Source organism: Cibotium barometz, chromosome 12 (genome assembly GCF_041138505.1).
Source record: "Cibotium barometz isolate CiBa-2024 chromosome 12, ASM4113850v1, whole genome shotgun sequence".
Taxonomy (NCBI): domain Eukaryota; kingdom Viridiplantae; phylum Streptophyta; class Polypodiopsida; order Cyatheales; family Cibotiaceae; genus Cibotium; species Cibotium barometz.
Genome location: NC_141057.1, coordinates 49,747,319 through 49,772,164, shown reverse-complemented (window position 1 = coordinate 49,772,164; position 24,846 = coordinate 49,747,319). Strand labels below are relative to the sequence as shown.

Genomic DNA, 24,846 nt, shown 5'->3' with positions numbered 1-24,846 from the left:
GGCACTCATTCTAGTCCTTGTAGTCCTGACCTGCAGGTTATGAGTGGTGTTATTCATGTTGGCATGTTTGTTCGTTGTTCATGTTGTGATGGTGCAACAACACTTCAAGAGTGTCACATGATTGCCCTGGCTCCTCAACGTACGTCATTGATCTAGGTGGTGTGGTCGACGATGACATTGTGAAAGGCTTGCAATAGTTGATGGTGGTTGAGTGTGGTGTCGTGGAGCTTGAACTTGCATGCCAACAAGATGATTCAGCCTGGACAGTGGCAGCGAGAAATTTGGGTATTGCTCTACATGTAGCTTTTTTCCACTTTTTCTTTATATATAGGGTTATCAATTCATCTTTTTTTTTATTTTTAAAGTTGGATGATTTTTATTACATGAGGGTCCCGCATACCCTTCTTACAAACACACACACACGTTCTTACAAACCACACACACCTACTGGTTTAGGAGGTACAAGGTAACCCGGGCTCGACGGCTTGCCTTGGCCCTTGGGGCCTAGGCTCCTAAGTCTCAGCCCTTGAGGCTTGAAAGTCGAGGCCTTTAGGGCCGCCGACTCGACCGAGGCAGCGAGGCTTCAGCCTTGGAAGCTGGCCCTTAAGGCTTGAAGTGTTTCGTGAGTTGTTATTGTGGGTGGTTGGGCACTGGTTCTGGTCCTTGTAGTCCTGACCTGCAGGTTATGAGTGGTGTTGTTCATGTTGGCATGTTTGTTCCTTGTTCATGTTGTGATGGTGCAACAACACTTCAAGAGTGTCACATGATTGCCCTGGCTCCTCAACGTACGTCATTGATCTAGGTGTCGACGATGACGTTGTGAAAGGCTTGCAACAGTTGATGGTGGTTGAGTGTGGTGTCGTGGAGCTTGAACTTGCATGCCAACAAGATGATTCAGCCTGGACAGTGGCAGCGAGAAATTTGGGTATTGCTCTACATGTAGCTTTTGTAGCTTTTTTCCACTTTTTCTTTATATATAGGGTTATCAATTCATCTTTTTTTTAATTTTTAAAGTTGGACGATTTTTAATACATGAGAGTCCCGCATACCCTTCTTACAAACACACACACCTACTGGTTTAGGAGGTACGAGGTAACACCATGCAATATAAGCAGCCGTGGATCGAATCCATGACCTTGGGTTACAAGCCATCCACTTTAACCAACTGACCTACCTATTGCTACTTATAAAGATGAATTAGGCCCAGTTCACATAAGGCGACGGAAGGAATTTAAAAAGTGTAGAAGCCAACAAAAAGTTGCCATATGGACATTAGTGTTCACATAGAGCGGCGGAAGAGAAGGTTGAGAGGTGCCACATCGTGGAAGAAAAAACGGAGTTTTGTTCCAACCCCCCCCCCTTGGAACAAACTTCTTCCACCCTCCAACTTGGCAAAAAGTGCCATGTTGGCACCAATCAACTCTTGGCTCTACTTTCCATGTTTTTGTTTTATTCTTTCTTCCGCCGCCCGAAAGGTTCACACTGGGCGGCGGAAGAAAATTAGTGCAGTCTTCCTTCCGCCCTCTGTGTGAATACTCGAGTGGCGGAAGTGTGCATTTTTTAACTTTTCCACCTGGAATTGCTCATTTTTGAGTGTGTTTTCCGCCGCTTCACTGTGAACTGGGCCTTAGATTCCTCTTTAAAGCCCGGAAATTTATGTGCAATATTATGGCACGTTGCAGAAATGACGAGAGCGCTGGGATAACCGTTTAAAAAAAGCGGGTTGCTGACGGGGCACAAGGGCAGCTGTGTGGACACGTAGGTTAAGACACGTGTCAAGGGCAGGGGTCACCGTATGTATGTTGGGCTACAGATACGTAGAATACGACGACTGGTCTTTGCAGGTAGCCGTGGAAGGCGCACGCACACAGCCATAGCTTGTTGCCGGTCTCGCTGACCTATCCTGTTCGTCGATGTATGTCCTTGTCCCCTTCAACAGACACAGCAATTATCGTCATCTGGAGCAAGCTCATGCGCCTGCTTCAGGCTTACCATCAGAAGGTAAACCCACCAACAACAATCAGACAGTGTCTGCTGCCCTTATTGACCCTTCACAGAGATGGTGTTCTGGGAGCCCTATGTGAGCGATGAATTAATGGGCACCTTCGCGCCCATCGTGGTCTACTGGATGTACTCGGGCCTCTACCACTTGCTTGAGCCCATGGATCGCTACCGCATGCACTCCAGGAAAGAGGAGGAAATGCGGAACTTGATACCCCCCTCGTCTGTGGCCAAAGGAGTCTTGCTGCAGCAGGCCCTTCAGGCGGTTGTGGCCATCGTATTGTTCACAGTAAGGACCCCTTATCCCTTGTCACCCTTTTTCTTTGGTTGCCCTAATCTTACATATTTATTTAATAACAAAATTTTCCAGAAATACCAATATCAGTGTAACGTTCATGATTTGTTTCATGCTAAGGAACAATCCCGCCTCTTGATTCTTTATGGCCGTACAGTGTATCCATTATAGGATGTCTACATCAGGTAGCATGTACGGCATCCAATAAGGTTATTGCTGTTGTTGTTTAGGAGCCTGTGCGATTTTTGAGAATGGCGTTGAGAGAAGCCCCCATCCACAGGTTTGTTGTACCTAAACAGGCCTGTTATGGCCTTGGTGTCTTGCAGATTGCTCCATGTCGATACAATGCTTTACGCTCATAGACTTGCATTCGTGGAAGGCCAATAGTGGTTTGGTGACTCCCATAGTCGCATAATGACTTGCCCTCTTGATCTTGTAACTTCCCTTTTGGATTGGCTGGAGATGAATTAATCAACACTGAGACTCCTTCTCGTGTCTGGGGACCGGCCAAAAAGGGGGGCCTTCAAGCGTCAAAGCTAAACAGAGGTAGAACGAACAAAAAATCAGAACAAAATTCAAGACATTTGGGAACATATGTTTATAGTACGTGAAAAGAGCCAAATATTGGTCTAACTATGAACAACCATTCACAAGTGTCAGTGGGGAATACAAATTGTTTGACGTTCTTCCCAGTGAACTAAGTGTTTGCATACTGGTAAACCCATGTATGTCTTCCCAGCTGTTCTGAATTCAAACCACAACACCAATCACTTGCTGCTGATGGCCACCTCAAATGCTAAACGAATTTTCTTTGTAATGATACAAGGGGCCTGCATTTCTGGGTGGTCGTTGATAGAGGCAAGTCAATCTGGTGTCAAATTATCCTCATGCTTCAGATTATGAGTAGGCAAGCCACCTGACCATCTAACCCTTAGGCTCAAAAATATGTTTACCTGTTGCATGCTTTTAGACTTGATTGGGATAGGTGGGGTGGCTCTTTCGAGGTATCTGCACTTGGCAATCTCCCTGGAACAGCTCTTTTTGGAGCAACTATTTAAAGCCAGTACCCCTATATGTCTTATTCATCCACATCATGGCACATGAGTTATGTATCCTCCCTAAAGTGACAAATCATTTCTTCTTAAGTAGAAAGGCAGTGGTCTTTTCTTGTTTGCAAGGGGTGTTTTTCCTTCTTTTTTGCTTGCAGCATTCTTCTGTTTGTTCAGGAGGCTGATTTTGAGGAGGTTGCCAGTTCCTTCACACCAATTTTGAATGCAGTCAGCTCGAACTTGTGAGCCTATGTAAGAGCTTTGGCAAAATGTGGCTGGATGCAATCGAAAGATGAAAGCTTCTCATTGACTTTTCTTAGCATTTTGCAACTGGATACCAAGTTACCCCACACAATAAAGAAGCTGTTCTGTCATCTCATCATTCGGCTAATCCAGTTGTTTTTACGTATGGGCACCAGTCATGTGACATGGCTCCTGAAGCTTGTGCTTTGTAGTGAGAATAAGGGCCGTCTCAGATGTGTCCATGTGGCACTGACATAGCACACAAAAGAAGAGGCTGTGCAGTGATTGTGTGCCGGTGTCTGTTTTCACATGAGCCGGACATAAATTGAACATTTACGAAAATTGCGCTCGCTAGAGCATGAACTGAAGGTGGGCCACTTGATGAGGTAATGGCCCTTAAAGCCAAGTCCATGTCAGCTTCAAAACAGGTATCTCTGAGCGCTGTTCACCATGTCCAGGCTGAACGCTTCCTTGACCTTGCAGCTGCAGTGGGCCTTCTGCTAAAATTCGTCTGGACTGTGTGAAGACAATGTATATGAACACGTGAACTATTCAAATGAGCTGCCCCACATAGATAGGGGGCTGTGTCTGGTGTGCCCCCCCTCCCTCCCCCTCCCCCCTCCTAAGATTATTTTTCTGGTGTACAGGCTTACATTTGTGCCAAGTGCTTGAGAAGCTTGTTTTCACAATGAAATATTGTTGTTAAAAAATGATGGTTTGTGAGATGAGCTAATTTTGCTCATGTAAAGGTCTATGAAGAGCTCTACATGTGGTCGGCTCTGTTAGTTTCTGGGTGATTGGATATTTATGTGAAAGTAGGAGTATTCATGGCATGGACATTGTTTGAATAATCCATTAGTTGCGGGCTATGCTTGTGTGTTTCATGAAACTTAAGGAAGGTAAGCAAGCTACCTTCAAAACTACCGAGTCAAAATCAATAGGGCACCATCTTTGTTATTACGACTCACGAGTCTTTGTTTTTTTTAATTAATCTGAACTTCCAAGTATCCTGGCAGCTTGATAAGCCCCTCCTTTGTTAGTGTGAGAAAATGGTTTCTATATAGACTATTTCTGGATAGGAATTACATAGAGTAAGAAAAGGCCAACCATGGATGGTAGTCAACTGTCTCTCCTGTGTGACCTATCCTGTGACTGCATGTAATAAGCTGAGGTGATCACTGTACATGGCTGCTGGTATGATGAGGGAGTAAGAAAAGGAGTGCATTGGGCGAGCTTTAGTCCTTTAGTTAGTTCCATATAATATGCCTTCATTACTTTGTCATTTGCCTTACTACTCTAGAAACGCTTGTTGTATGAACATGTTGTGTACGACGACTACCTTACGGACATCTCTATTGTATGGGGAAATATATGGACTATTGCATAGAACGTTTCAGGATTTTGCTAAGGACAGATATGTGAACAAGAAGCCCAGGGGGTGTGTCACCATTTCCGGGATCTGTGGGATTTTCAAGCATTTATCTGTATTTTAGCAGATTTACAGGATTTATGGACTTTTGACAGGCTTTGGGGATGGGAGGTTATCTAGGTCTAGGTTCTGGGCATTGTGGACATCTTGGTGGGTACCCAAGAACAGGACACAAGCGTTGGATTATGCAAGGCATGTGCCCGACAGGTCATCGGTTTGACAGAGAACGCCTGTTGTGTGGAAAAGAGAGTTAAAGTGCATGTACACAATGGATGGACTGGTTTATTAACAAAGGCCGGACTTTTAAAAATAAAACCAATGAGGTGTGGGCAAGCCCATCATCCCCATTACCTAAGGCAAATACCTTTGGCTATGTGCACCAAATAAAGCTTTGCTTTGATTTTACCAAAAAAGCCTCCCCTTGTGCACAAGAGGACTATATATATATATATATATATATATATGTATATATATTTTGTCCTCTTGAGCACAAGGGGAAGATCTTCATCATCGACTTCACTCTCGCCATCTCCTCCACCTCGGTGCTTTCTTGCACCTTGTTGTATGGTTACAGATGCATGCGGACCCGCACTGAAATGTACGGATAGGCTTGTACTAGTGTTCAAAATTCGACACTTGGCTATTTGGCTTCAAAGTGGCTGCTTTCGGGTGATTTTTTTCTTTTCAAACTGATTTGGGACCATGGGCAGCTTATGTTACCACCCTGTGTTTTTCCCTCTTGACAACAAGCAAGTGGGCACGGGCACGGGATGGACAGTGTGGTCAGGCATCAGTTTAATATGAAAAGGAAAACTCATAAGTGTGGTGTCATGTGCACAGTGAGTATCTACCGTGTGCTATACGCATGCAAGACTAGTTTCGAGGCTTGGGGAAGCTTGGAACTAGGCAGGCTGATTGACGAGCTGAGTTAGGGATATACTAACGGGCAGGCACCCAAGTATGGACGGGCGGGCGGCCAAGTGTGGACGCCCGATGACCGGCCAAGAGCCTATAAAAGGGTGGCCAAGGTTAGTTATTGTACATAGAGAGTCTCGCGAGTTTGTGAGAGCTCTATGGTCTTGGAGCCTGGATCTAGTGCAGACGTGCACCTGCTTTATGCAGCCGAGGCTGGCAGCAATCTCGAGGCCCGCGAGGGCAGCTTTGTGGCGGTATGGGACGTCACGAGGAGGAGATTGGTCGGTACGTCAACCTAGTTAGCTCAGCTCGTGGCTCGGTGGGGACAGCCAAGACTGTGGGCTCGCCCACGGCTGTCATGGTTGGGAGGTGAGTCAGGCCTGCACCCCCTTGCTTGTTTGTTGTTCGTTTGTTTGCAGGATTCGAGTTCGAACCAAGATCGATCACGAGGGAAGATTCGTGGGGTTTTGACAGTGGTATCAGAGCATACCTCGTGAACGAGCAAGTCAGAAGAAGAGGTCAAAGAACGGTATGTGTTAAAAAAACTTGCTGTTTTTTCTGTCCATACTGCAGTTTTCAGAATTTGTATGTGTTTTTTCTTCATCAAAGAACCCCATGTTGATGGGAGATGGTAGGTTGAATAGGGTTGACTGCTTTTGCAAAGAAGAACCTGTCGTGTTGTGCAGTCGCATGAGAGAAAACAGGAAAAAGAAGAGAAAAAGCATGTTTGCTTTCCTGTTTCGAACGTGAGAGAGAGCGCAAGCATGTTGCTTTCGTTGAACGCTTGAACGAGTGAGCACGTGTGAGAAGGTGGCTACGCGGGCAGGTGGATGCGTTGGCATGTTTGCAGGCAGCGGGCTGGAGGCGCCTCAGACTAGGCGGCCAAGCAACCAGGCCAGGCCGGCGGCTAGGCCAGGCCACGTGGCCTTATGGCCAGGCTAAGGCAGCCAGCCTAGGCGGCGCTTAGGCCAAGCGGGCAGCGCCCAGGCCTACGTAGCCTAGCGCAGGCGGCCCAGGCCAACGCTACGCCAGCCATGCCCTGTAGGCGGCAAGCGTAGGAACCACATCCGGGTGGCGTCGCAGGTCCTGGCGCCGGCAGCAATGACGACAGCAAGGACTCGTCAGCAGCATGCGCCGGCGGGCTAATCCAGGCGCCAGCAGATTAGGAGGGAAGCGAAAAAAAAAAAAAGCAGTTAAGCATTACGTTTTTTTAATGCTTTCGTTTTTGTTTTTTTTTAGGGGAGGTTAAAATTTTTAAATTTTAAAAGAACCCCCCCCTCTCAAAGGTTTCAAGATGTTTATTTTTTTTTAAAGAAAAGCGAATATATATATCCATATATATATATATATTAAAATATATATATATATATATATATATATATATATATATATATATTTATTCAAGAAAAAAAAAGAAAAAAAAACACAAAAGCTAAAGCAAAAGCTAAGACTAGCTTTTCGAGTTTTTTTTGGCTTTTGGGAAACCTTTATAAACCCCCTCACGTGGGCTTCTTGCCACACATCTCTCGAGTTCTCAAGCTTTCAAGCTTTCAAGCTCTCAAGCTCTCAAGTTCGCTCGCACTTTTGTTGTGCAAAGACCAAATTTTCTCTCCACGTATCCTCTTCACGATGTCGACCCAAGAATCAGAGTTGGAGCCCCTCGTGGAACGCGAAGGCTTGCCGGCTACGGAAGGCACTGATGCCGATCTTTTTGACGAGTTTGTGTCAAAAGCAGATTTCCAAGAGTTCAAAGTAACTCTTGAAGCTTCTTCGGCGGAACGTCAGGCACAAATCGCAGCCCAGATGCAGGCTTTGCAGAACTCCATCGCTCTCTTGACCACTACCCTCTCTACTTTTCCGGGAATGGATACCTTGGCTTCTGCTTTAGGCCCCAATATTACTCCGGAACCGTTCGAGGGCGAGCAAAAGCAGAGAACCAAGGAGATCGTGGACACTTGGCTACATAAGTGGCAAGTTCACTTTCAGTTTCATCCATATGATGATGGAAAGAAGATACAGTTAGCAGCAGGTTTCCCGTCCGGCAAAGCTTTGCTTTGGTGGAAGGAACTGAACCCAAAGCCAACGACTTGGGCACAATTCGAAGACAGTTTCAAGAAAGAATTCCTCAAGAAAGAGGATGACTACGATGTTGTTGCCCGGTTTTCAGCTTTGACCATGACCTCGCAGCACCTCACTTATGAGGTCTATCTCCAGAAGTTTCGTGACTTGCAGATGAAAGCTACAAAGATGGATCCCACCACTCTGTTGGGGTTTTTCGTAGCTGGTTTACCCGACTCGTACCGATTACAGGTTAAAAATAACAAATGTAAAACATTGGACGAGGCCATTCATTCAGCTCGTATCTATGATGATACGATGGTCTCTTCCAAGTCAAAACCCGTTACCGAGCAGGGGAACAAGCATAAAAGAAAGTTCTCCGCACCTATGGCTAACACGACTGAAGGCAAGTCTTCGGACCAACCTTCGAAGAATTCAAGTTCGACACCAGCGAAGAAGAAACGACTCCTTAGGGCTTTAAAGCTCAAGAAGGAAGGACGTTGTTTTATCTGCGAAGAAAAAGGACACATGCGTAATGAGTGCCCGAAGAAAAAGGGTACCAAGGCAAACGCAGGACCCAAGCCAAAGGCAGCTAACCAGTTGTCTTTGACAGGTACGTCAATTACTGTACTTTCTCGCCCTAGTACTTGTTCTGATTGTCTGTTCAATTCTAAGGTATTTGGCATGCATGATCTTCTCCGAGTTTATGGAGAAGTGAATGGCCATAAAATTCACATTCTTTTAGACCCTGGCAGTTCGCATAACTTTGTTAACTACAAACTTGTGCAGAAATTGAGTCTTGACACGACACTCAGCGACCATACCTATGAGGTACGTCTACCTGCGGGCAGACAAGTTTGGGATCGCAAGGTGGAGATGCTTCCAATCCAGATTCAGGACTACAAAGATACTCTGGAATGCTATGTCATGCATCTGGAAAATGTAGACTTGTTATTAGGGATTGAGTGGTTTAAGACTCTTGATGTCCAGATAGATTGGTCTAGTCATATTTTTTCTTTTCAGCATAGGGACACCAAGTATAGTATTTTAGGTGATTGTATCCATCCCTCTCAGGGACCTCTTGTAAATACAATTGATTTTGGAAATATAATGAATTCTTCTTTGTACACCGCTTTCCATTGTGTATTGATTCCACTTTCTTCTTTTCTTATCCCTTCATTGGATGTGAATGAATTAAGTGTGTTTGAAAGCAAAGAATTACAGAAGATACTTGATTCGTTTCAAGATGTATTTCCTAAGGAACTGCCATCGGGTTTACCACCTGAACGGGCAGTAGATCATCGTATTGACTTGATCCCTGGTGCTCATCCTGTGAGTATTCCACCTTATAGGATGAGCCAAGCTGAGGAAGATGAGTTGGCTAAACAACTCGAAGATTATTTGAGGATGGGCCAGATCCGTCCAAGTAAATCACCTTGGGGTGCACCTGTGTTGCTTAGGAGAAAGAAGGACAATACTTGGAGAATGTGTATAGATTACAAAAGATTGAACAAGTTGACAATTAAGAACCGTTATCCTCTCCCTAGATCAGATGACCTAATTGACCGGTTAGCAGGAGCGAAATATTTCACGAAGATAGATTTGCGTACTGGCTACCACCAGATACGTATTCATGAAAGGCATGTCGAAAGAACCGCCTTTCGGACTAGGTATGGCCATTACGAGTTTCTCGTATTACCTTTTGGGTTAACCAATGCTCCAGCCACTTTCCAACAAATGATGAACGATTTTTTTCGTGAACATTTGGGGAAATTTGTGGTGGTGTTCCTGGATGATATTTTGATTTATAGTCGTACTCTTGAGGATCATGTCAGACACCTCACGATTGTCTTATCTATTTTAAGACAGAATCGACTATATGCTAAATTGAGTAAATGTGAGTTCTTTATGACCGACATCATTTACTTGGGACACAAGATCACTAGAGATGGATTGAGCATTGACTATGACCGAGTTCAGAAGGTTTTGGACTGGCCCATACCACGAACAGTGAAACAACTTCGTTCTTTTCTCGGTTTTGTTGTTTTTCTTAGGAAATCTGTACGGGAGTACTCTCAGCTCACACTACCGATGACCGACTTATTGAAAGGTCGTGGACGTAAGTCCAATCAGCCTATCACTTGGAATAACGATTTGGATATGGCCTTCAGACTTTTGAAAGATAAAGTCAAGGAAGCACCTATCTTAGCATTGCCTGATCCTAGTCGACCTTATGTTCTTGAAACTGATGCCAGTGACTATGCTATTGGGGCTGCTTTATTTCAAGATGGTAGACCGGTTGCTTTTGAAAGTAAAAAGCTAGACGACACTCAATCTCGTTGGCCAACCCTTGAGAAGGAGCTTTATGCTGTGATTCATGCTCTCAAGGTTTGGAGACATTATTTATATGGCTCCAAGTTTGTGGTATTGACTGATCATCAGTCAATCAAGTATGTGTGTGATGCGGATGATTTGAGAGGCAGGAAAGCTCGTTGGGCAGAGTTAATGCAAGATTTTGATTTTGAGATCCGTTATCGGAAAGGGTCCATGAATAATATTGCAGATGCGCTTAGTCGGATTAGAGAGGTGAATACTTTGTCGTTCATCGAGATTTCTACTGACTTATTTCAGTCATTGAGAGGGCTTTGCAGGACTGATAGTTATTTTGGTCCATTTTGGCAGAAGATCCAGGACGGGAGCTCATTGATTGACCAAGACTCGGTGACTCAGCAGTCTACTATTCAGGCTGCAGGAGGTCAGTGGATGATTCGGAATGGTTTACTATTCCGTAATGACAAAATTTGTGTACCACAGATCCCGGACATTAGGTCCAAGATTCTGAAGGAGTGTCACGACGCACCTTCTGCTGGACACCCTGGGGTACACAGGACACTATCATTAGTGAAACACACTTTTTATTGGCCGAAGATGAAAGGGTATGTAGAAGATTATGTTCTCAAGTGTCAGATTTGTCAGGCAAATAAAGCTGAACGCTTTAGACAGGCTGGGTTGTTGCATCCTTTGCAAATCCCAGGTAATAAATGGGAAAGTATTTCCATGGATTTTATTACCGGATTGCCAAGAACACATCAAGGCCACGATTCTATTTGGGTTATGGTAGATCGCTTGACAAAGATGGCTAGATTTTTACCGACCCGGAAGACTATTACAGCTACGCAATTAGCTCGGCAGTTTATCGAGCAATTGTTTAGACTGTACGGGTTACCGCAGGACATAGTCAGTGACAGGGACTCTAAGTTTACGAGTAACTTTTGGAAACTTGTTTTCGAGAAGTTGGAAACAACTTTGAATTTGAGTTCCTCTGATCATCCTCAATCTGATGGCCAGACTGAAAGAGTGAATCAGATTTTGGAGGATATGCTTCGAGCATATGTATCCAAAAGACAGAGTTCATGGGAGGATTATCTTCCTATGTTAGAATTTGCATACAACAGTACTAAGCATACGAGTACAGGGTTTAGTCCTTTCATGCTTATGTACGGTTTTCAACCAAGATCACCTGTTACAGTAGGATTCTCAGGACTTCAGCATGATGCAGCACGTAATTTTTTGCAAGATATGCAGGAAATGTTACAAGTTGCGAAGGAATCTATTAGAAGTGCTCAAGACCGAGACAGGTTTTATTCTAATAGACATCGTTCACCTAGAGAGTTCTCTGAAGGAACGATGGTGTATTTGCGAGTTCCGAAAGATTTCGAGACTTTACGGACAGGTAGATCTCCGAAATTATCCCCTAGATACTGTGGACCATTTCGTGTTACACGACGGATTGGTTCAGTTGCATATGAATTGGATTTGCCTTCTCATGTGAAAGTTCATCCTGTATTTCATGTCAATAGACTTAAGGAAGTACTGGGTGGAGCAGATCAGTTAGTTACTCCTCAAGAAATTATAGATGTCCAGGACATGACATTCGTTCCGCACGAACCTGAAAAGATTCTTGGATTTCGTGAACGAAGATTGCGTCATACGCTTATCACGGAATACAAGATCAAGTGGAAGGATCGTGTTGAGGAGGACGCTACATGGGAGACATTGACTTCTCTTCAGAGAGATTACCCTGGCTTTTTAGTGAGCTCAGGAGTGAGCTCTTAGAGGAAGGGGAGTATGTCATGTGCACAGTGGGTATCTACCGTGTGCTATACGCATGCAAGACTAGTTTCGAGGCTTGGGGAAGCTTGGAACTAGGCAGGCTGATTGACGAGCTGAGTTAGGGATATACTAACGGGCGGGCACCCAAGTATGGACGGGCGGGCGGCCAAGTGTGGACGCCCGATGACCGGCCAAGAGCCTATAAAAGGGTGGCCAAGGTTAGTTATTGTACATAGAGAGTCTCGCGAGTTTGTGAGAGCTCTATGGTCTTGGAGCCTGGATCTAGTGCAGACGTGCACCTGCTTTATGCAGCCGAGGCCGGCAGCAATCTCGAGGCCCGCGAGGGCAGCTTCGTGGCGGTATGGGACGTTACGAGGAGGAGATTGGTCGGTACGTCAACCTAGTTAGCTCAGCTCGTGGCTCGGTGGGGACAGCCAAGACTGTGGGCTCGCCCACGGCTGTCATGGTTGGGAGGTGAGTCAGGCCTGCACCCCCTTGCTTGTTTGTTGTTCGTTTGTTTGCAGGATTCGAGTTCGAACCAAGATCGATCACGAGGGAAGATTCGTGGGGTTTTGACATGTGGCCAGCCCAAGTGCGAAAGGGGACAAAAGGGATTTTTAAGTTTATAAGGTTTAATAACCTTTGATGATTAAAATATTATTATTTTTGAAAAGCATGCGTTTTTTAAATCTTTGCTTTTGGTTTTTTTGAGAAAGCGCATCGCCTCTATATAAGGTGAAGGGTGGCGAGCTGAAGGGAGAGAAGGTTGACGCGTGGATCATCGTCGATCATCATGGCGGGCATCATCGGGAGGTGGTCGCCGTGTGGGACAGCGCCGCTACGCGAGGTATAGGCAGGCTACCAGGCGGCTACCAGGCAGGTGTCCAGGCAGCTGCACAAGAGCTACAGGCTGCTGCTGCGCAAGAGCTGTGCGCATGGGCTGCTGCTGCTGCGCAAGGGCTACTGCGCATGGGCTACAGGTGGCGGGCACTGCTGCTGCGTATGGACTACAGCCGGTCAGCAATGGGCAGCATCGGGCAGCCAGACGGGCAGCCAGCAACGGGCAGCTACGCGGGTGTCAGGCAGGAGTTTCTCTGCAGCAAGTCGGGCAGCCAGGCGGGTGTCAAGTGGGAGGCCCTCTACGCCAGGTGGCTGCACGTGTGGAAGTAGCCAGGCGGGCAGTGTTCTGCAGCATGGACCAATATTCAGAGAACAGTCTTCTCTCTCATCTTCTCTTCGTGAGTAGAGGAGTGCACGGCCGAAGATGGACGCAAGGGTGGAGACTAGAGATCAGTCTCTCTCTCTCTCTCTCTCTCTCTCTCTCAGTGGATTGCAGGCCCTGGTGCATGGATATTGTTCTCTCTCTCATCATGGATTGCAGGCCTTGTTTACGAGATTTGGATACAGAGGATCAAGTTAAGATGCACAGGATGATGTCCTTGGAAGAGATGTGTGTTGCTCTTCGTCTGGGACTTATGTGTATTCAGGGATTGCTTGACACGTCCTCTATCTTTCTCTGGGTTTTGGCAACCGTGTTTTATGGTTTATCGGTCTTTCGAGAAGAAACAGGACTTTGGTATCGAGGATATAGGCCTATGGTTTATGGGATACAGGTCTTTGGTTTCATATGGAGAACATGTCTTTGGATTCATGTGAACAGGTTATAGTTTTCTCAAGGTTACATGCAAGCTGTGACTATAGGAAGGACATTTGATTTGGTACAGCCCTACTGCTCTTTGGGAAAGGGTTGTGGGATCCATGATAGCGATGGAGAAGACCTTTTCAAGCAGGGAGGTGTCGTACAGGTGTGCCTTCTCTATGGAATGCTTTGCTGTAATAGCGAGAGTTCTTATTTGGAAGTCCTGGGTGAAAAGCTAAAAGGGATCCTATTGGTAAAGGATTCGACAAGTTGTACTTTGTACTCATATTTGATCAAGTAAAGAAATACCGCAAGGGGCGCCACTGCGTTTTGGGGCCAATCGGTGTCCTTGTACTATTTGCAGGAGCATTCTAGCTCCCCTGTTTGTTTTCCTTTTTTAGGTTCCCATGGGTGATAAAGTGTTTTGTGTGCGAGTGTTTGTTCCACGGCCCGTCAGATTTCTGAAGGCCGGTTTCAGCTTATGGATTGTTTTCTCTTCGTATGTATGTGTTCAAGGAGTGATGTTATCATAGATGTACAATGGGACATCAAGCAGTTGTAGATCATGAATTGTTTTATCTAAGAATTGAGCTTAGTATGCTATTGTCCACACCGTTTTCCTGTCAACAACGTCGTGTGGGACTTATATTTCCACCCTAATATCCTTACTTAAACCTTTTACTTCCTTCCCACGGCAGAGTCATCTAACCCTACCATCGGTGGAAGCCCACAAGTTAATGCTCAAGGTAATGATCCAACATAGATTCCTTTTACGATTGGCCACTAGGTATGGATGGAGCAAAGTCTCAATACTTTGCAAGCTAATATAACCAGCATGACCGATCTCCTCACCACCCTTGAAACTATGTTACACGCTTTGAGTCGGCTCGTTGACCCTCAAAATTTGAGCTGTGCCTTTTCCGGAGTGAAAAAAGGGTGAGAGGAAGCTATAGTTGGAAATTGGTTGGACAAGTGGACGACTTATGTTGACTCGATTGGTGCGGCCGATGATGGAAGGACTTCACAAGCCCATATGTTCTTAAAGAACAAGGCTTATATCAAGTGGTGTGGTTTTCAGCTCAAGCCCAAGACGCGGCAAGGGTCTATGGATGCTTTTCACGCTAGTAGTTTGCCATAGTAGACTTGATAACGGCCTATTGGAAACTACAAGATTAGAGCATGTTGGGGAAACCGTTTGAACGACTTCTGTACTTATATAGCACAGTGTAAAGTGGAACCTTTCCATGCCATGGTAATGTTCACGCATGGGTTATATAGCGGTCCTATGGTGATAGTAAAAGCTCATCTGAAATCCAACAATTCAACGGCTCCACCTCAACAAAGTACCAAGAAGGCTCGACAAGAACAAAAGGTAGCCAAAAGGCGAAAGCGAAGAAGATAGGAGGGTGCTTCGAGTGCAACCAACTAGAGCATTTATGGTCTAGGATTTTCTGAACAAGAACAAGGGAAAGTCGGTGTCTGTTCATGAAATCTCAAGTAATCCTTGTATCTTTACTATTGAAATTCACCAACCGGAGCATAGTTTGTGTTGGGGATGCTCTCTGGGTACTTTAGCCTTTGGCAAACATGATCTCAGGATGAAAGGTTTGGTCAAGTGGGGCCTAAGGTATGTGTACTTTTTGATAATGACAATAGTCGTAACTTTGTGAGTGCTCACTTAGTGCAGAAATTACGGTTGCCAAGGGTATGCAACCGGTTCTGAATATAGAGTTGTGCATGGGTTACTATCGCGAGAACCTTAACTTTCACCTCATGACCTTGGATCGGGTTGATGTAATTATGTTGGTTCCTACTTTGCAAATTGAAGAACCCTACTTTGCAAATTGATTATGAAAACCATATTATTACTTTTGTACATAATGATTACTCAATCTTCTGAGTATGATAGGTATTTGTGTCGTTTAAGTCTGTTTAAGTGCAATATCTCTTTTAAACGTGAGTTTGTAGACGTGTTCCTAGTTGATTTGTGTGAAAGTTTTCCACCTGAGAACATGAATCACGCTATTGAGTTGTTACCTGGTAGTCAGCGTTATACGAAACAACCCTATTGGTTTAGTCAAACCGAAGAGGATGAGATTCAAACCATATCTCGAGAGGGGGTTTGTGCGGCCAGATAAAGGGAGTTTGTGCGGCCAGGTAAGTCTTCATGGGGGCATCGGTGCTTTTGTCCAAGCAAAAGGATGGCATGATGCGCTTTTGTGTAGATTACAACGGACTACAAACTCACCATTGAGAATGGGTATCCATTGACACACATGGATGATCTCATGGATCGGCTTCGAGAATGGGTATCCATTGACACGCATGGATGATCTCATGGATCGGCTTCGAGGAGCAAAGTACTTCATGAAAATCGATATGAGGTTGGGGTATCATAAGAATAGGATTAGATCTGAGGATGTACCGAAGATTGTTTTTCGTACTCGGTATGGTCACCATGATTTTTTTGGTTAAAGGACACTTTATCATACCCTTTCTACTTGGATATTATACTTATGGTAGTGCTACGTACTTAACCAAGGACACTTTTTTCATTCCTAGTGTGAAAGGACACTTTATCATACCCTTTGTACTTGGATATTATATTGGATAAAGTGTGCCTGGGTTGACTTGCATATTCAACCTCCACACATTCTCTGTGTACTTTTGGTGTCTCTCTATCTCTGTGCATCTCTGCAAGTTCTATGTATTGCTCTGCAACAAACCCTAACCTTGTCGCCCTCATGTGTGTTGCCGTGCACAAGACCCTTCTCTATGCCGCTAAGAGTATTCTGTGCAATGCAGAGCTTCCTCCCTGTGCCTGCTATCATCCTATTTTCTTCGCCATACCCGCTTGGCGAGTCGGGACCCCTAATTTTCAGCACACCAGGAAAGTTCTCTGGCGAACTTTTTCCCGGCCTCCTCTTTGGCATCCTGTTAGGTTGTCCCATCTACCTTTGTGCCAAGCCCGCCTCATCGTCCATGCTCATTGCTTGCTAACAGACCTTCTTCGTGAGTATACATTTGGGCTTTTTTAGCTTGCAGGTTTTGTTGTGCAGTAAAGGTATTTTGGGAGTCTCAAAATTTGGGGGTTTGCAATTCAGTACAAAGTGGGGCCAAAATTGTGCACAAATTTTGGGCCTTTTTTGAAATTCAAGCAATTCAATATGCAAAATTTGGGGCTTTTTTGTTTGGAGGATGTATCGGGGTTAGAGTGCAGAGATTAAACACATTGTGCAGAGATTCGACACATTAATTCACACATCGTGTGTTTTGGACACTTTCGTGAGTACAATGCACGCTATGGCTGCATTTTAGCATGCAAAAACTTTGCACAAGAGTATTTCGCTGCCTGGCACATCACGTTAGTGCTTCTTGGTTTGCTTGCAAGCATTACAATGTGACCTTGCAGCGAGCAACACCTCAGAGGGGAGCTCCTCAAAGAGCTCTAAGAGCTAAGCTAGAGCTATTGCTTCTATGCAAGAGAAAAAAAGATGGGATTCTAGGGATGCACAGGCCCTGTCTTTGATAGCCCTTTCTGTCAAAAGGTCTATCATTCCGTACATTTGTTCTTGGAAGATAACAAAGCTTGCATGGGACATTTGGAAGCAATGTATCAGTTATGTAACGAGGCAAGAGTTGCCTACTTGAAGAGGCAATTGGATGCTCTTTCCATGGATGAGGATGACTCTATGATAGATCACCTCACTAAAGTGAAAGACTTGCAAGAACAATTGCTTAACATTGATGAGGTTATCCCTGACAGGCAACTAGTCACCAACACACTGAATTCTTTGCCCTTCTTACTTGGGCTTTCACACCTCTATCGGTCTTTCGATGAGAGGAGGTGCTGATCTAGTCACCTTTGAAGAGTTGGTGGGTTTACTCTTGCAAGAAGAACAAACAAGAGCAAATCTATCAAGCAACCATGCTGGTGACAAGGCTTTTTTCAGTCAAGGACAAAGGGAAAGCAAAGAGCTTAAGCATGGAGGACATTAGTCCAATAAGGTTGGTCATAGCCCTCTTCTGGGGGTGATTCCTTTGAAAAAGGGGATGCCAACAAGCACAAAAAGAAGGGCAAATGTCACTATTGTCATAAGCCTGGCCACTACATAAATGAATGTAGAAAGCGGATGACAAAAGAGAAGAAGGTAGATGCAGGTAATGTAGTAGCTGCCACTTCTAATGACAAAGCAAAGCAGTCTACTAATGTAGTCCATGAGGAGTGGACATTTTTGGTCACATGTACTAGGGACACACCAAGTGCTATAGAACATCATGTCTGTGATTGCATCCCATAGTAAGGATTTTGATAGTGGTGCTTTCAGCCATATCACCTCTTGCAAAGATGTATTTCAGCACTTTTGATGGCCGAACTGTATTATGTGCAGATCATTCTACTTATCTAATGAAAGGGATAGGCAAGGTCATGCTTGTTGCAGCCAATGGTGCAAATGTATGCATGACAAATGTATTGTATGTTCGAGGGATAAAGAAAAATCTACCTTCTATCTCAGCCATAACCAATCAAGGTTTGGTGGTTGAATTTGCAGATAAGAAGTGTTTAGTCAAGGACCCTTCAAGGGGTTATGCTAAAGTCACTTCTGGAACACAATGCAATGGCTTGTATAAGCTAGACTGGTGGTTGAATTTGCAGATAAGAAGTGTTTAGTCAAGGACCCTTCAAGGGGTTATGCTATAGTCACTTCTGGAACACAATGCAATGGCTTGTAGAAGCTAGACAGCTATAACAAGTGTCCATATGATGCACATACAATGCTTGCTCACACTTCTGCTATGCATGATGCAGGGCTATGGCATGCTCATTTTGGGCATGTAAACTTTGGGAGTTTGATGATTTTGTAGAAGCATCATATGGTTGACAATATGCTGCCTCTTGAGTCTCCAACAAGACATGTATGTGAGGGGCATGTTTTGGGAAAGACGCACTACAAACCATTTCCCAAGGATGGAGCTGTTAGAGCTGAAAATAAATTACAGCTCATACATAGTGATGCATGTGGTCTGATGCGGACATCATCCATGGGGAGGCATCTTTATTTTGTCACATTCGTAGATGACTACTCAAGGTTTACCTGGGTGTATCCTTTGAAAGCAAAAGCAGATGTATTTACATGCTATCAACACTTCATGGCCTTGGCTGAAAATATGTCTGGATGTAAGGTACATACCCTCCTCTTAGATAGAGGTGGGGAATACATGTCTAATGCATCCAAGAATTACTTGCTTGAGAAGGGCATTAAACACCAATGCACTATGCCTTATACACCGTAGTAGGATGGTGTAGCTAAGAGAAAGAATAGGTCTCTCATGGAGATGACTAGATGTATGGAGAAAGCATAGAAGCTGCTTGCAGCCTCGTACTTTTTGGATGGAAGCCATCATGTGTGCAACTCATGTGTTGAACATGTGTCCAACAAAAGCTTTGAAGACCATAACACCATTTGAGGCTTGGTATAATAGGATGCATACATTTGGTTGTTTGGCATATGGTCATGTGCTAGAGGAACTCAGAACAAAGCTGGTTGACAAAGCAATCAATGCATATTTGTAGGCTACAGTAACGAGAGCAAGGGATACCGTCTCTATAATCTAGTGACACGCCGAATTTTCGTGAGTAGAGATGTGGTATTGCTGAAAATTCAGTTCAGCCCATGGTCAACTTGCATAAAAGTCATGACGCAAGCTCACAGGCTATGTTTGATGGGCTTTTACCCATAGCCATAAGAGGGGATTCAGTTCAGCCAGCCCCTATTCGGGATATGCCTCAAGTTGAATACGATGTGAGACATTTGGGACAGGCATCAAATCAGCCCCCTTCTATGGAAGAGGTTGAAGATGTTGTCAGGGAAGAACGAACAGCCATACAAGATGCTAAATCTATGCCTTGATGGTTGCTGAAAACCTTGCAAGATAGCAAAATTTCAGCTCCCTACTATGGGGGGTCTCTATGATTGAGAAGAGCCTTCTTCTTATGAAGAAGCACAAGAGAATGAGCACTGGATGCAAGCCATGCAGGATGAGATTTCTTCTATCATGAAGAATAATACGTGGGATCTATTTGGGGCCTTTACATTACTATCTTGGCATATAGTTTATGCATAGAGATGATGGCATTGTTATGTAGCAAACTAAGTACATAAAGAATTTGCTAAAAAGATTTCACATGGAAGAATGCAAGCTACTTTCTATCTAGTAGTACCAGGTTGGTGAACCTTTTGATGCCACCATTTACAGCCAAGCAATTAGATGCCTCATTGTCTTGTGTAACACGAGGCTTGACATAGCTTTTGGGGTCTCTACTGAGAAAATTCATGCACATTCTAGGTACAAAGCATTGGCAAGTTGTAAAAACACATTTTTCGATATTTGTAGGCTACCTTGGATTTTGGATTGTTCTATCCGTGGCCGCCGGGGGGGGGGAGGCCTTTATGCATACATGATTCCGATTGGGCTGGTGATTATGATACTCAGCAATCCACTAGTGGGAATTGTTTTTTTCTTGGCAGTTCATGCATATCTTGGTTGAGTAAAAAGCAACCCATTGTTGCTACATCTACTTGTGAAACTGAGTACATGGCAGCCTTCACTGTTATGGTAGATTGTGTATGGCTGAGGAGATTATTGGCTGATCTTCGTGAATGTTAGCAGACACCCACTATTCTCATAGTAAGAGTGCTATGGCTGTGGCACGAAATTCCATATTTCATGCACGCACCAAGCACGTTGATATCCATTATCACTATGTCAGGGAGAGATTACATGTAGGGGAGATTAGCCTATCTTACTGCCCTATACAGGATAATGTTGCAGATCTATTTACAAAGGATTTGCCTAGAGAGAAGTTTGAAGCTTTTCTAACAGCTTAGGCTTACTCTCATACAGAGAGTGATTTGCTACCTTGTATAGGTTCATACTTACACTACAGGGGGGATTTGAAGGCAGATGCATACTTATGGTAGTGCTATGTATAAACAAGAGCGTAACCAAGGGCACTTTTTTCCATGTTGTTTTTCTCCTTGGATATCTAGTGTGAAAGGACACTTTATCATACTCTTTGTATTTGGATATTATAGTGGATGTTAAAGTGTGCTAGGGTTGACTTGCACATTCACCCTCCCCACATTCTCTGTGTACTCTCGGTGTCTCTCTATCTTTGTGCATCTCTGCAAGTTCTGTGTACTGCTTTGCAGCAAACCCTAACCCTAATACTTGACCCTCTTGTGTGTGAGTCCAACATTTTTGGTCTTGCCGTTTGGTTTTGACCAATGCTCCAGCAGATGATGAATGCTTTACTTCGTCCACATTTGGGAAAGTTTGTTGTGGTGTTCTTGGATGACGTACTTATTTAAAGTCCTTGCAAGAGCATGTGCTGCATCTTAAGACTATCGTGGGGCTGTCTTGCAGATAGTGAGACAGGAGAAGCTCTATGCAAAGGAATCCAAATGTGACTTTTTTAAAACAAAGCTCTTGTATTTGGGTCATATCATCACTTAGGATGGTATATGTGTAGACCCAGACAAAGTGAGACAGGTTCTTGAGTGGCTAGTGTTGTAGACTATACGGTAGGTAAAATCCTTTTGTAGGCTTCTTTCGGAAGTTTATCCAAAATTATGCCAAGGTGGTTGCACCATTGACTCGACTCCTAAAAGGGGTTATGAAAAAGGAGGACATGAATATTCGCAATGAAGTCCTAAACAGGAGTGTCGAGGCTTTGAAAGAGTTGGTGACTACGGCACCTATGTTTATTTAGTGGATCCTAGCAAGCCATTTGGGGTTGAGACGAATCTAATGATTTTTCCATAGAGGCAACACTATTCCAAGATGGTCAGCCCGTTTTCTTTGAGAGCAAAACGCTCAAGAAGCTCATTGAGGTTGAGATGTGGTACTTGATGCAAGAGAAATAGTTGCTTGTAGTCATCCATGCCTTGAAGAAGTGGAGACATTATCTCTACGGTTCAAGTTTGCTGCGTGGACTGACCATCTCTTATGTGGGGTCGGGCTAGAGGCCGGACATGGGGCGTCTAGTGGGGAGGTATCTCTAACGTGGAAGAGGCTTACAAGTGGAGGCGTAGTTATACATAATCATAGGATTAAAAGTTTATAAAAGCACTGGAGCTGATTAAAAGTTTATAAAAGCACTGGAGCTGATTATAAACCCAGTGGCCTGTATAAGTGAAACCTAGGTTCATAAGTTATTTACGATCGTCTAGTCTGACATTGTTGAGCAAGAACAGTGCGCCTCCCCCCCCTCCAAAATATTTCTCTCAACGTTTTCGCTCTTCTTATATATATATTACAGTTTTACCTTTCATGTATACAATGTAATGTTAAAGACCGGCGTTTCCTAGCCGTTTCTGTTCCCTAGTTTCACAATGTTTTTGTTGCATGGATGCTATCCGTTTCCGTTTCTGTTTTGTTTCTATTTTATGCAACTATGGACTGTTGAGGTGATTAAATTGGTTTAAGTGGCGAGTTCCAACATTTGCTCCAAACATCAGACATGAGGGCCACGAAGAAGAATTTGCCATCATTTGTCTACTCTGGCAAGCATTGTGGGGCTGTAGATTCAAGACTTTTACTGAATGTGCTAACAGGTGAAAGGGGTTGAAGCCTTAGGAAGCAATTGGGCATAAGACAGCCGTTGAGCAAGGGATGGTTCAGCCGTGTGCAAAGAAGCCTCAATTGAGGAAGCACTAAAGAATGGAAATGGGGGTGCAAAGCATTGTAAAATGTTTGGCTGGTGCCTTGAATGATATGGAACATTGTCGCAGCGTCCATGATGCGATTGCCAGGTGTCACAAGGAATGGTTTTCAAACCTTACATGATATGAAACATGTTCGTGGCGTCCATGACGCCTTTGTCAGATGTCATAAGAAACAGGTTGCAGACCTTGTGAAACGTCGTGTACAAGTTTTGAGCAAAAAATAGGATTTCTCCATGTTTTTTGAGATGTTTAAAAATAAAAAGAAGTGAAAAAAATGTTTTATACTACAAAAAAAGCCGTATGGTTTCACACTGTATAAAACACCGTTCAATGCAACCATGGTCCATGCAAGGTGTTTGATGGTCTTAAAGGTATGAGCTGCCAAACCCATGCCCATACAAGCTGCATCGCTAAACTCAGTCCAGCATGTGGATGTGTGGGTTGTTTTGGCTTGGTGAGTAGAAATTGGATTTCTGTGGCTTGATTGAAGAAGGTGACCCTGAGTGCAATGACATTTAAATTCTGGGTAGGAATGCACTTGCAATTTCCACCAAGGTGTTGTGTGAAAGTAGTGTCAAATGGGGATCTTCAGCCTTGCCGATTATGCTCTTAAGCCCAGGGCTGATCATAGAAGGGAGTGTTTGGAATGGGAAAAGTATGTGTGCTTAAAGGTGACATGGATTATGATGGTTCATGTGCATGACAAAACCTTAACATCCTTATATACTTGTTTGAATCCATGATGATGAAGCAACTCAATTCTGTACTTGATTCTAATTGCATTTCTACTGTAATTGGCTTCCAGGTTACAAGAACAGGAGACTCTGCTAAAAGCTTTATGCAGCCATCTATACCAACCCAACTTGGTCAGTTTCTTGTGGCAATGCTGGTAATGGACACCTGGCAGTACTTTGTGCATCGCTACATGCACCATAACAAGTTCCTATATCGGCACATCCATTCACAGCATCACAAACTGGTAGTCCCATATGCCTTCGGTGCTCTTTACAATCACCCTCTGGAGGGATTGTTACTGGATACAGTAGGTGGGGCCATCTCCTTCCTAGTGTCAGGAATGACCCCACGAACGTCTGTCTTCTTTTTCTCCTTTGCAACGATAAAGACTGTGGATGACCATTGTGGGCTCTGGTTGCCTGGAAACCCGTTTCACATGTTTTTCCAGAACAATACAGCCTACCATGATATCCATCATCAGCTTTATGGGACAAAGTACAACTTCTCTCAGCCCTTTTTTGTTGTATGGGATAAACTGCTTGGCACCTACATGCCCTACAAACTGGAGAACCGGGCAGATGGAGGGTTCGAGGCTAGACCCGCAAATGAATGATCTAGCCTCCAGTGCACACGTAAGCAGAAATTCCAGTGGAAGCTTGGATGCATTTCCAATACAGCACATGAATGGCTTTACTTTGATATGAAATTTACAAATGAACCCTCAACAAAGCTTCTTCTAAAGGATGGTCTCCTGAAGGATCAAAGCACCACCCACCATACAGGCAGCACATATATTTTCTTCTGTTGTATTAAATATTCAAAGAATGGGCTGGGATCGTAAATTACATTTGTTTTGGCTCTCGCCTTCATGAGCCTCTCGGAGCTTTCAGCTTTATGGCTCAGCTTTGTATCTATATTATAATGGATGTGGGCGCCGTGGCTCCCCAACAAAATGTATTTTGCGTGCACATGCGTTCAGTTGCAGGCTGACCGAATCAGTTCGTGTTTTCTATCTTACATTTTTGCGTTGCGTTGTTTATTGTTCATGCACTAATGTGGAGACCTTGCTGAATACTACTCAGATGCCAGTCCACATTCTCACCTGCACTGGTGTAACTCCCCTTCCCATTCGCCAGGATTCATTTCGCAACATAACTAGGATCTGTTCCCTACCAGTCTTCTATCAGGATATCATTGACAAGAGGGCTTTTCCCCTCCCCCTTCACAATCGATTGAACAGGTGCATCCACCCCTTAGTGATCGATCCCCTTGCAAGCCTGCAGGAACCTTCACTCTTCTCCCTCTCGTGCATCAGAAGATTTGTCAGCTTTTCAACCAAAGATACTTTCTCATTCCCTGCTTGAGTTTGCGAAAGTGGAGTGGGCGATGAGGGACATAAGATAAACTGGTCTCTGAGTTATTCATTTTCTATAGGAAAGCCAATTTGTGAAGGTAAATACTCCATCAAGGAATGCGACTTTTTCACCATATGTAGGCAGGGCTAGCTTGCATGAAGAATGCATTCCTTACTGCATTTGGTCCAGTCTGCCATTTTCTTCATGTTTTTATTGATAGAAAAAGGTATAACCACATTTTGCACTAGTTGGCATCACCCTTGCTATAAAATGCTGCTCCTTTTA

General features: G+C 44.2%; 1 protein-coding gene across 1 annotated transcript; it reads left to right on the top strand.

Moving 5' to 3' along the window:
* Window positions 1–1,839: 1,839 nt before the first annotated feature.
* On the top strand, window positions 1,840–24,174 carry LOC147633539 (sphinganine C4-monooxygenase 1-like). Its single transcript, XM_086806640.1, has 2 exons — window positions 1,840–2,290; window positions 23,277–24,174. Exons 1-2 carry the CDS (start codon window positions 2,060–2,062, stop codon window positions 23,817–23,819), a joined length of 774 nt encoding a protein of 257 aa, XP_086662766.1. The 5' UTR covers window positions 1,840–2,059; the 3' UTR covers window positions 23,820–24,174.
* Window positions 24,175–24,846: the final 672 nt, after the last annotated feature.